Source organism: Lacerta agilis, chromosome 7, assembly GCF_009819535.1.
Source record: "Lacerta agilis isolate rLacAgi1 chromosome 7, rLacAgi1.pri, whole genome shotgun sequence".
NCBI classification, from domain to species: Eukaryota; Metazoa; Chordata; class Lepidosauria; order Squamata; family Lacertidae; genus Lacerta; species Lacerta agilis.
In genome coordinates this window covers 43043614-43056496 of record NC_046318.1, presented here as the reverse complement: position 1 = coordinate 43056496, position 12883 = coordinate 43043614, and the positions used below count along the sequence as shown (strand labels likewise).

General features: G+C 40.9%; 1 protein-coding gene across 5 annotated transcripts in view; it reads left to right on the top strand.

Moving 5' to 3' along the window:
- The window catches only part of OSBPL1A (oxysterol binding protein like 1A), a 73016-nt gene that overhangs the window by 11913 nt on the left and 48220 nt on the right, over positions 1 to 12883 (top strand). For 3 of the 5 annotated variants that reach the window (XM_033155052.1, XM_033155055.1, XM_033155051.1), the window contains 11 exons: positions 2817 to 2939; positions 4034 to 4119; positions 5492 to 5566; positions 6246 to 6357; positions 6924 to 7009; positions 7524 to 7668; positions 8550 to 8617; positions 8695 to 8739; positions 10047 to 10120; positions 10574 to 10637; positions 12046 to 12141. In XM_033155052.1, coding sequence (XP_033010943.1) covers positions 2819 to 2939; positions 4034 to 4119; positions 5492 to 5566; positions 6246 to 6357; positions 6924 to 7009; positions 7524 to 7668; positions 8550 to 8617; positions 8695 to 8739; positions 10047 to 10120; positions 10574 to 10637; positions 12046 to 12141 — 972 coding nt within the window. In that variant the 5' untranslated portion in view covers positions 2817 to 2818. Of the gene's footprint in view, positions 1 to 2813; positions 2940 to 4033; positions 4120 to 5491; positions 5567 to 6245; positions 6358 to 6923; positions 7010 to 7523; positions 7669 to 8549; positions 8618 to 8694; positions 8740 to 10046; positions 10121 to 10573; positions 10638 to 12045; positions 12142 to 12883 lie in introns of those variants that run through there. The other 2 variants (XM_033155053.1, XM_033155054.1) reach the window with 1 other exon arrangement.

Here is a 12883-nt window from a genome sequence, read left to right as displayed (position 1 = left end):
GAAAGGCTGCCCTAGTGTTTATAGGTACAATCCTGGTGGTCCAAGTGCCCTTTGATTTGCTGCTATACTCCCATGTGCATTTCTGCTATTGCTGTATGAGTCCAAGACTGAATAACTGGCAACTAATCACCCGCCAAACCTTCCTTGATAAGGAATTGCATAAGAAGGCAAAATGGAGTCACTATGTGCCTTGTTCTATGATAGTTGCCAGCAGGGTGTGGCCAGGATTTATGTTAGAGTGGGGCAGAACCGAGCTACCTGTGATGTGATTGGTCAGTTAGTTAAGTATTTTTTTTTATTTACAGCTTGCTCCCCTGGCTACACCCATGGTTGCAAGTGATTAGAGTGGTGGAATATTGGAAATCTTAAAAACTCATTATAATGCTGGAATTGGTTAGTGAGGTTGCAGCTAAGCAAGAGAGGTGGGGTGGGAAGAAGGGACCAAAAAGGGAAGGACTGTAGCTCAGTGGATAGAGTACACGATTTCTATGCAAAATTCTGAAGCTGACTCTTTGACTTCTTCATGTAGGCTTGGGGTACTTCTGTCTGAAATCTTGGTGAGCTAGCTCACTATTGTCTAGAAGGATCAAAGATATAAGGCAACTACCTATGTTCCTAATCCTCCTGCAACATTCCCTTAATATATTTTCATCACAGATCCTCATGTGCAACATTTGCTCAACTGTGTACAATATCTTCTGCTTACTGCTCTGCTTAAATGAGTGGCTCCTACAGGTTACTAAACTGCCTGTTTCTAGAAGATATGCTGTTACCTTGTAAGTCCCTGAGGGTGAGGAGGTGGGGAGGGTTGCAGAGTAATAATATAATAGCCTGGAACACTTAAACATATTTCAAGAGCAGCACTTCCAGTTCTTCATGCACTAGCAAGCTTCCATAAACCTAAATAATACACTTATGCTCTTGAGTATTTGGACCATTCTATTGAACCAATGGAATACTTGCAAGTAAATACATTGCCAGTCTTGTTCACCTGCGGACACTACAGAAATGTGAAATTCATAAGTTTTCTGTCTGAAACCCTTAAGTTGCATTCTACCACAACTGAGAATTTTGATTAATGCCCAAACAAACCTGCTTAACTTAAATGGTAATCATCTAGGTAATGCTGAGTCATGGAATGAAGAGAAGGCAGGTGCAAACTTGTCTGTTAGATCTGGAGCAAGTATCTTAGCTGTGCCACGTATATGTTGGAAGCGGCAGAATCCAGATGACACTTTTAATGGCACTGAAAACATTTCTTACACTGGTGACAAATAGACCCTTGAAATGAACCTAGATGATGAGATATACCCCAATCTTACTAAGTCAAAAACAAGTCTTTTATATTTCTTTCCTGACTATTATTTTGCAGAGATTCAGTTAAGTTTGTATATTGCAACTTTGATTGGCCAAAATGTGGGGTTGTGCCATCAGCAACATTCTTTGTACAGTAATGACTAGTCAGACAGTTATTGATATACAGGGCTTGTGCATAGACCTCCTACATGCCCTTCAGATAATCTGAAAGCTCCCCTGTCCCTAAAGCCATTTCTGAAATTTGAGGGATGCTAGAATAGCTTCTGGAGAGCACAAAATTGTACACAGATGGTCAAACTATGGGCTGCACATGGAGCCACTTGCATATGTATTCATACAGAGCTTTTTTAATACCTGAGCTAGCATACCCTATTAAAAAATATTTCTAAACTAGTGCAGATTCATTGCTTTTGGTTGATACTGCACTCAGACATATGGTCTTCATGCAACCCCCTGTCACTCTGTAGCCTACCAAGCCCTGGGGAGCCCCATCCACTTTCCTTACTGCCCAGCTGATCAGCCAATTGATTTTGGCTACATCAGGATCACTGAGAAGGGGATGCTTTGCCGTCCTGCCACCCATGACCTCAATGCAGCCCAAATCACTGTCCCATACTGCTCTTAACCGTTCAGGAACAACAATCTAGGCTGTATTGGGATTGTTATAACTATTAATGGTAAAGCAGGGTGTGAACTGCCCTGGAATCTTCAGATGATGGGTGGTATACAATTATGATGTTGTTGTTGTTGTTGTTGTTGTTAGTGATGGCCACCAACGTATATTAGACAAATTAATAGAAGGTAAGGCTTTAATCAGCTGCTAGCGATGATGACAATATTTTGATTCTACTCTCAGAGGCAATATCGCTCTGAATACCAGTTTGTGGGAATCACAAGTCAGGAGAATGTTGTCATGCTCTGGTCCTGCTTATGGGCTTTCCATAGGCATCTAGTCAGCCACTGTGAGAACAGGTTACTGCATTGGATGTGCTTCTCGCCTGATCCAGCAGGTCATTCTGATGTTCTTAATTAAGCAAAGGCAATTTTATTTGTTAATTAAAATATCAGAATCTGTTTAAAATATGCACTGCAATTGAACTGTGGAATTGACATGCGTTAATACATCTTGTGGTAGTGAACTTGGTTGGCTGTAAAAAGGGAATTATAAAACAGAAGATGAGACGATGTGCTACCACTGGTACTGGAGATGGTGTGCTTTTTTGATGCTGGTTGCTGGGAAGCACAAGAGGGGAGAGTGCTATTGCGCTCAAATTAGCCTCTATGGGATCAAGGTGTTGGACTGCATGATGGGCCCCTGTTCTGATTCAGCAGTGCTTTCCTTATGTTCATGCTGTTTCTGTGTGCTGGGTTCTAATGTATTTTTAATTGCTAATTGTTATTTTTTGTGAATGTTGTCACTGAGTACTCCTTTGTTTAGTGAAAAGGGGGTGGGATATCAATTATACAAATAAATACAATAATTATCTGTATTTTAGTAGAGATGAACACAGAGGCAGAACAGCAGCTTCTCCACAATGCTAGAAATGGACACAGTGAAGACATCAGGCAGCTGCTGGGAACTATGGACAAAGGAGAGGCCATCTTTAACATCAACTGCAAAGGTTAGTATAGGCAGCCTTTTGAATAACACCTGGGACATTGTTGGGAAGTGTTAACACCATGGCTTCATTGGAACAAAATGTATACATTACTGCAGAATATTGGTCTTCTGGTAGTCCTTAAAGGTAAAGGGACCCCTGATCATTAGGTCCAGTCGAGGACGACTCTGGGGTTGCGGTGCTCATCTCGCTTTATTGGCCGAGGGAGCCGGTGTACAGCTTCCGGGTCATGTGGCCAGCATGACAAAGCCGCTTCTGGTGAACCAGAGTAGCGCACCAAAAACGCCGTTTACCTTCCTGCCAGAGCGGTACCTATTTATCTACTTGCACTTTGACATGCTTTCGAACTGCTAGGTGGGCAGGAGCAGGGACCGAACAACAGGAGCTCACCCCGTTGCAGGGATTCGAACCATCAACCTTCTGATTGGCAAGCCCTAGGCTCTGTGGTTTAACCCACAGCGCCACCCGCCTCCCATTCTGGTAGTCCTTGGGAGAATGTAAAATATACTGGAATATTTCAGGCCAGACGTCATATCAAAATACGGTGTGTAGCTTCTTGGGTCCGTTGCAGGAAAAGATATATTTTTGAGAAGGTAGCAGAAAGGCCTTGTGTCATCTGGCACCACTGCTTTGTAAAAGTGCCAACTATGTTTTGAATAAATGCCTTGATGGATTATGATCTGCTCCCTCAGACAAAAGCTAAGCTAAAGCCATTAGTGAAACTCATGGCAACTCAGCCTTCCTTTTTAATGTCACCTTTCCTCCAAAGAGTGCTGTATGTTAATTATCATAACAGCAATCCTTTTGAGATTAAGGTTAAGCTGAAAGATAGTGAATGGCCAAAGGTTTCCCAGCTGAGGGGGGAGCCCGAGTTTTCCTGGTCCTTGTCTGAAACTCAAGTCTAACTGCTACAATGCTATTACTTCTCACTGAGGATGATATAAATTCAATTTATATCAAACACATGTGAGAGCATCTTAAACTGGTGCAGTGCAGAATCATGTAGGATCTTTTTCAGTTTTCTTGGATGATATATCTTTGCTTGCATGAAGGGATGCTGTAGTTTAGATTTGTTGTGTTTTATATTGTATCTTTAGGCAGAAGCAAATCTAACTTGGGATGGACACCTCTTCATCTTGCATGCTATTTTGGGCACACCAGTGTTGTCAAGGATTTGCTGAAGGTATAAACTTGTAATCTTCTAATGAATTAATATTTTCTGTGCAACAGAAATCAGCATTTCTCCTCCAAAGCAATCAGCATTTAAAACTGAAATGCTTAACTTGTAGGTAAAAAAGTTAAAACAGTTAGATGCTGAAACCGTATGCAGGAGTTTATTATGTACCCATTACACTGTGCAGGTGTCTCCTGTGGTACATAGTGGGTATGAATTGGGCAAAATCTTTATCAAACCTTCCAGCTTCAACCCTTCAGCACAGGCATAGGCAAACTCGGCCCTCCAGATGTTTTGGGACTACAGCTTCCATGATCCCTATCTAACAGGACCAGTGGTCAAGGATGATGGTAATTGTAGTCCCAAAACATCTGGAGGGCCGAGTTTGCCTATGCCTGCTTCAGCACACCCAACATCCCCTTGCAGGATGGCCATGTCCACTATGTGCACTAATCAGGAACCCTTGACATATTCTTCAGATAGTACAACTGAGCTACTTTAAGTGTGTGTGTGCATGCATGTGCATATGCATACATGCACACACACACACACACACACACACACACGAAGCAGAACATGTTGATACTCTTAGCAAGTACAGTGGACTAGAAGGGATGCTTCAAACTGATTAAAATGTTCAAGCTGTATCACTTATCTGTGAAGGTATAAAGGACTCTTGATGCAAGTAAGAGTGCTCCTTCAGCTAAAGGTTTTCAGCATTAATCCTAGTACTTAAAATAAATGGCATTGGTTTCTGAGTCTGAAAGATGAGAAACCAAGTTGAATCTGTTAGCCCATAGGCCTTTAGGTCACCAGCAGGAGTTCAAAATGAAATCTAGGCCTCCTGGCTCTAATTTTGAATTCTGTATGTCTATGTAATTGTTAAACCACATAATCCATTTAGTTCTGCTGCATGTGTAGCTTGATCTGACCTCTTTGTAACCCTTTTGAGAAAGAAAATGAGCTGAATCCAATTTGAACAAACTGGATTAAAGGTGGCGGTGAAGTAGACTGGCACAGAAGAATTGTTACCTTCCCAAACACAGAGGGCTTAGAGCTCAGATCAAGACCAATTTAGCTGCACTTGAGCACAGAACATAGCAAGTCGACATGGGTAAGGAAGGCTGTCCAAACCACCTTTTGGAAAGTTTTAATTTAAAGTGAGTTTGGCATGGAGAAATTATAGTCTTTACTACGCTGGCTAAACTTTCTATTTAGAAATTTTTGACCACAGTCCTTCTAATACAGCCTATAACTGTCCCAAGTAAAACAGATTTTATGTGGAAGTATGCACCATTGAAAGCAAGAATAGAGTTTGTGTGAATGGTCAAAAACCAATTTTCTTGGATCCCAAGCGCTACTAAACAATCTTTCTTTATAGGCTGGTGCTGAAGTAAATGTATTAAATGACATGGGAGATACCCCACTGCATCGTGCAGCCTTCACTGGGCGCAAGGTAAAATTAACAAGTTCAGCCTCTTTTCTCAGAGGCGTACCATTGTTCCTTGTGACTGTTCTCCTTATTTCAGTGTATCTGAAGAAGTGTGCATGCACACGAAAGCTCATACCAAGAACAAACTTAGTTGGTCTCTAAGGTGCTATTGGAAGGATTTTTTGATTTTTGATTTTGTTTTGACTATGGCAGACCAACACGGCTAGCTACCTGTGACTTGAGAGCCAGTGTGGTTTAGTGGTTAAGAGTGGTAGACTCATAATCTGGGGAACAGGGTTCGTGTCTCCACTCCTCCACATGCAGCTGCTGGGTGACCTTGGGCTAGTCAAACTTCTTTGAAGTCTCTCAGCCCCACTCACCTCACAGACTGTTTGTTGTGGGGGAGGAAGGGAAAGGAGAATGTTAGCCGCTTTGAGACTCCCTAGGGTAGTGAAAAGCGGGATATCAAATCCAAACTACTCCTCCTCCTCCTCTTCTTCTTCTTCTTCTTCTTCTTCTTCTTCTTCTTCTTCTTCTTCTCTTCCCTGTAACAGACACCTTGTAATTTCCCTGTCAGAAATGTTCGTTCTGTTTAATTACACGTGGCATTCACTTCCCAAGAGCAAAAGTACAAAGCAAAAGTAAACTGTTTAAAAGGAGGGAGTGGCCTCTGTAGATAATGCAACAAAACTTTGTCTTTCAGGAGGTAGTTATGCTGCTTTTGGAATACGAAGCCGATACTTCCATTGTTAACGGGAATGGGCAAACTGCAAAAGATGTTACACATGATAAAGAAATAAGAGAGATGCTGGAAGGTATCCATTCTGTAAGATCCATTCTGTAACTCTTCTAGAGTTTCAGTTTGCCCTTAATTTCAAATAAATAAACCTTGTTGGTTAGCATTTGCCATTGAATTCCTCTGTAAGCAGAGACGAATGCTAATAGCCCTATTGCCAAATAGCTGCACTCTATGACTGCACGCCATGGGGGTGGACATCACTTGCATGAACTGAGCATGTACAAACCTGTTCCTGTGGATATGATCTGGGTATGAAAGCAGGTTTGGTTAAAGCTGCCTATCTAGATAATCAGAGATGCACGAGACTCTCCAAAGCCTGCTTACTAGTACCTTTTAACTGGAAAATACTGGGGATTGGACTTTTGGATTTATGTATGCAAAACATCAGTTCTACTGCTGAGCTGGTCTTGGCCTATATTGTTCTGGAAATTAACAGGCTTGAAGTTTAGGGAATATAAATCTGTGACCTGCTGCTCAGGAGGGAAGGACCCACAAATGTTAATTGCTTTTTCGTTGGGAATGTAGCAATAAAAGAAACTTTCCTATGGGAGGATGTTGTTTTAATTAATTATTTGTACTTAGCTGTAGAAAGGACTCAAGAAAGAAAACTTGAAGAACTCCTCCTGGGAGCTGCACGTGAAGGAGAAACTGAAAAACTCACAGCACTGGTACATACTATGTTACCATTCTCTTGACATTTTTAAGCCATACTATACAAGTAATGCTAGATACAGGTTTTTTTTTTTAATAAAACTAGATAAAAGGCATGGTGGAAATAGAAGTCAGGCAGTGGAATGGCCAGGAGCTCTGGTTGTGCTTTCTGTCTATAATTCTGCTCAGCTGGCTGTGGTGTGTCAGAAAACGCAACTGCAAAAAATTACAAGTACAGTGGTACCTCTGGTTGCGAACGGGATCCGTTCCGGAGCTCCGTTCGCAACCTGAAAGGTCCGCAACATGAAGTGCCGCGTCTGCACATGTGCACGGTGCGATTCGGTGCTTTTGCGCATGCACGTGACGTCATTTTGCGCGTCTGCGCATGCGCGAATTGCCAAACCCGGAAGTAACCCGTTCCGGTACTTCCAGGTTCGGCGCATTCGTATCCCGTGACGAATGCAACCTGAAGAAATTGTAACCAGAGGTATGACTGTATGATTAAATAATTTTTTTAATACTTGTCTCTAGTTAAACAGGTCAAATTCTCCTGACATCAACTGTACTGATCAGGTGGGAAATACACCATTACATTGTGCAGCATATCGTGGCCATAAGCAGTGTGCTTTGAAGCTCCTAAAATCTGGAGCAGACTCCAAAATAAAGAACAAAAATGGTATGTAAAAGTTTCATTTGATTAGCTCCAGATTTCCCCTTTCACAAGAAAAGCAAAGTGAATGTGTTAACTAAAAATAAAACATTATTTTCATCTAACTGGGTCTAGAGAGTATTGTATTTTAGCACTGTCAATTGGCATTCTATTAGAGAATTTTAATCCGGGTTTGTGTTGCCAGTAAATAAGTACCAGATGCCGATGAAAATAAATACCCAATAATCCTATTTTAGCTCTTACAAAGCCCATATGCTTAACCAGTACCGTCTGATACATTCTTGAAAGGACTTCTGTTGCTAATGTCATTCTCACATTTAAAAAATTGAGCATGACACAGGTGGCACTGTGAGTTAAAACACAGAGCCAAGGGCTTGCTGATCAGAAGGTTGGCGGTTCGAATCCCTGCGATGGGGTGAGCTCCTGTTGCTTGCTCCCTGCTCCTGCCAACCTAGCAGTTTGAAAGCACGTCAAAGTGCAAGTAGATAAATAGGTACCGCTCTGGCGGGAAGGTAAACGGCATATCTGTGCACTGCTCTGGTTCGTCAGAAGCAGTTTAGTCATGCTGGCCACATGACCCCGGAAGCTGTACGCTGGCTCCCTCAGCCAATAAAGCAAGATGAGCACCGCAACCCCAGAGTTGTCCACGACTGGACCTAATGGTCAGGGGTCCCTTTACCTTGATGTTTAGTAGAATAATTTTTGAATCAATCCTTTGCGATACCTTGAGTAAAATGCCTGTTGAACAATGCCTCAAACCAAAAGAGCATCCTTTGCTTTTCCTCTCAGCTGTGAAACATAAGGTATATTCTCAGTGTTGAGTGTTGTCAACTGTATTGATTCTGATCCAGCTACGATGAAGTAAATCTGTCTGCTCTTTTGAACAGGTCAGACACCCCTTGCTTTAGCCCAAGGTGCAGAAATGAAACACATACTTGAAGGGGGCATTGGGAAGGTGGGTACAGCAGATTGTGTGTTTAATCTACCATTACCATGGGTCGACTTGTGTTTAATTTCTCAATTCTTTTGTAGGTGAGCAACAAACCTCTGAAACGATATGAAGGACTGCTCTGGAAGGTGCCTATCTTTTTTCCTTTTTTTGCCTTCTCCTTATGTTTTAATTTGCCAGAGTTTTTTTTATTTCAAGCCATAGCAATAACACAAACTGATAGACGGTTCATTCACTGTACTAACTCTCAAGATAGAAACAGAATTCATATCGTAAATGACCTTATCTTGAATTGCTTTGCTGAGACAATGGCTCTTGGGAGCAGGCCAGGGCCAACGTGTCTCCTTTCTCCAGGGCTGGATTTACGCTGACCTTTTAAGCATTATTAGAACAATATCAGCTATATTGTTCTAAAACAGGCATCCCCAACCTTCGGCCCTCCAGATGTTTTGGACTACAATTCCCATCATCCCTGACCACTGGTCCTGTTAGCTAGGGATCATGGGAGTTGTAGGCCAAAACATCTGGAGGGCAGCAGGTTGGAGATGCCTGTTCTAAAATGTCACAGGGGATACTGCTAAATAATGTTCATTACCTTAACGTTGTTCATCCCTAACAGCAGCTCCCTTTCCTACCTGGTTCCTGGTTGCTCTGCAGTGCCCTCTGGTGTCACATTTTAATCAAGCATTATTAACATTCTTAGCAAAATGTAATGTGACCCTTACGTCTTCAAAATCATTCCTTGGCTCTTTCTTAACATTATAAACTATGAGAGTAATCCGCTTCAGGTCATATCTTCCATTTAAGCTCTTCCATTTCTAATATGACCCATCTGTTCTGTGTTGTTGCTGTTGTCTTAAAGACTAGTGGGTGACAAAATGTCTTAACTTCCTTGACATGTATGAAATATAGGCTGCTTGAATCTTTTCTTCATATCTGATCAATATTACTTCAAGAATTGAACCAATTACAGTTTATTGTATTATAATGAGCTGTGCAGATATAGATAAGGGTGGAGCTAGATGCTTGGCTCTTCTGTAATGATCTCTTTTAAGAACTCACAGGCTTTGGGGATATACTTGAAAAGTAGGCTATTGTCCTATCCTCACTTTAACAAAAAGTCCACAGGATAGGCTAGTAGTAACTGTACTTGGAGCCTTTTATACCTCTCGGGTAAAAATGTTCATCCCTCCCAGGCTCCAGCTGAAGTTTTCAAGTAAGCATTACTTCAGTTTACTATCAGTCAAGTATCATAGAACAAATAGCAGAGTAGTCAGTTTCAAAACTTTTGGCCTCCTGAGATAATGAAAACCATTAAGGATGTATTGTTCAGCATTAAAGCTGCTTAGTAATGCTTCTTATTGCTTGTCATGCAACACATGGCAAATTCAGCTATTGCTGAGGTGATAGACTCCATTTTTGTTTTGTTTTTAAGAGTTCAAGATTTTTTGGTTGGAAGCCATATTGGGTAGTACTGGAACATGGAGTCCTCTCCTGGTACCAAAAACAGTAAGTGTGAAATTGAGCATCTCTCTAAGGCCTTTTGAATGTATAATATTGATAACATCTGCTTTTGAAACATGATTTTGAAATTGTTGAAAAGTTGAACTCTCTTTACCTATACATAAGTTGAAAATTTCCCTCTCAGATTATAATTTTATCATTCCATATATTTGTAGAAGGTGGTTTTTATTTATATTATTATGGATTGATTTGTATTACAAGGAAGACTAGCTTTGCATTTGTTTTCAGCTCTCCGAACACTCTTCATGTGTAAATATAATGGGCAGTATTTTATTACTAGTCTTAAGTCCACTGATTTCAGTGAGTTTATTCCAAGTACGACTCAAATACCACCCAATCACATTCTACTATAAAGAAATTCTGCATCACTCCAAAAGCCTTTTGGTGGCTGTAATACTGATGATAATGATTAATTATTTGTTCTGCCTTCTTTTGAAGGGCTGATATTGGGAACAGTAATCGCCGCCAAGGATGCAAGCACTTAACGCAAGCCATTTGCACAGTAAGCAAACTGGGGAACTCAGAAATATCTGTTATGATTGTGGACAGAATGGGCTAGGCTTAGGTATGCAATATCCAGGTTCAGATACCCAAGCAACAGAGCAAACATTTTTAGTCAAGGTTGTTCTGTTTTTGTTTTTGGTGTTATCTGGTTCTTATTTGTGAGCCACTTTATAAGGAGAGTTCAGGCACAGATATTTTAAACAGCTGAGGAGAATTATGTATCCTCTTCTTATGTTACATGATATTTCCTCCCATTCCTTAGAAAAGTCTACTAGAATTGTACATGTTGGGGCTTTGTGTTTCAGGGCTTTCCTTTTTTTTAGGGTGTAATTTTTAAAACCAACCTAGCTTCTAAGAAGGCTAACAGGTAACAAGCAGTACAACTTCTAGTTTTGCAACATGCCCTATTCCACAGTAATAAACTTATAGGAACAAATTAGTGCGTAAAATGCACACATCAGCTTAAATACCTATTGTGAGTAGGGGTAAAGAATGATGGATTCCAAGTGGGACACAGAATTCATAGCCAGATATATTTTTGAATACAGTCACACAATGCCAAGGCTGGGATAAAAAAAGAGCAGAAGTACAACAAAGGGGTTGCAAACGCTGCAGTAAAATGAGGACTCTGCTCTGTGATTTGTACCGTTTGTAAAACTAAGCAAGTTGGTATATGTGCTGTTTTGCATTCTTTTGTTAGTTACGGGGGGGGGGGGGGGGAAGAACCACAAAGAACATAGAATGCTCTGCCCTTTGGTCACTGGAGGTACTGCTGGACTCCACAAACCCTGACATTTGCCCATAACATGTTCAAACCTATCCTTAACAGTCATGATTATTAAAAACTTTCAACAGGGTTTTAAACAGGGTTGAACGCTGTGTTGTTTTCATTGTAATCATCTATATGTTTTTAATGTATCTTCTATTGATTTTTAACTTTTTTAATGATTGGGGTTTTTTCTTCTTCTCTGTTTTTAGCTGTTCATGTTTTCTTCGTAAGCCACCTTGATTCCCTGTCAGGGAAAAATGTGGGGTAGAAGTAAAGATATTATAATAGTAATCTGATTTTTTTTTTAATGAGATTCTCAGAATGATGGTGATTTATTTTTATTTTTTTGCACCAAATTTTCTCTGAAAGAACGAAGTGGGCATGGATTTAACGAGACACAAATGCACCAACTGAATAATCTGTGACAAAACCCATTTTGCTTGATAGTTTGCTATTCCCCCCCCCCCCCCGTTAGAGAGCTTTAAGTGAACAAGATCCAGACAAACTAGGGATGTTGGATTTGACCTTTAAAAGTTTCAACAACTTAGTCACTTTTGCAGATGGAACTTGTATAGGAAGCACTGTGCAGTTGGCTGACCTTCTGTTTCTGACCTGCTGTCTCTGCTTCCAATTGAAGGTAAAAAGTGCAGATGGCAACCTGTTCTCAATCAAATGCTTTGATAATACGGTTCACAGTTTTAAAGTTCCCAAGACCAATCAACAGTCAAGAGAGGTAAGTATTTCTTTAACCAATGCTTGGTAACTTGCAGATTCTAGCCAAGAACAAAACCACTGCTTGCCTAAATGTCGTTGGATAGGAATCTTTTGGGGCTGAATTGATTGAGTTCTTGTAATGCCACACTAAATTATCTTATTGCCATGATGAATGGTGCTGTGTAGTTGTAGCTTTGTCTACTCCTTGTGCTTCACAGGGAAAGCAAGGCAATAACTAAACTGCATTCTTCCAACTCTGCCTGAAAATTTCCCTCCCAGCATTTTAACTTCACTGCAACTTCCTTAGCTAATCAGACTAGGGAAAGCTGCCATTAAAGGCACCCCATGTCCACAGTGCTCCATGCACGATCAAACCCAGCTTTTCATGAAATGCCTATGAGGAATTACAGGGACAAATAAAACAAGTATTTATGCTCTTATATATATTATTTTATATCCTATTTGTGCCCCATAAGCTTTAATTAAGAAATACCTTACGAGATGCTTGCCTGTTGGTCTTAAAAAAAGATCCCCCCCCCTCAAGAGCAGTCCTTTAAAAAAAAATAAAGTCTTATCAAACCGCTTCCTTCCTTCATTGCTATCTAACTTTTGCCACTCCATCTTTGTCACCTCTGTTGGTGACGGTAAACTCTCAAGATAAGAGCCATGGTGATTTGTGTGGACTATACAGTGGTGCCCCGCTAGACGAATGCCTCGCTAGACGAAAAACTCGCTAGACGAACGGCATTCGCTAGCGGAAG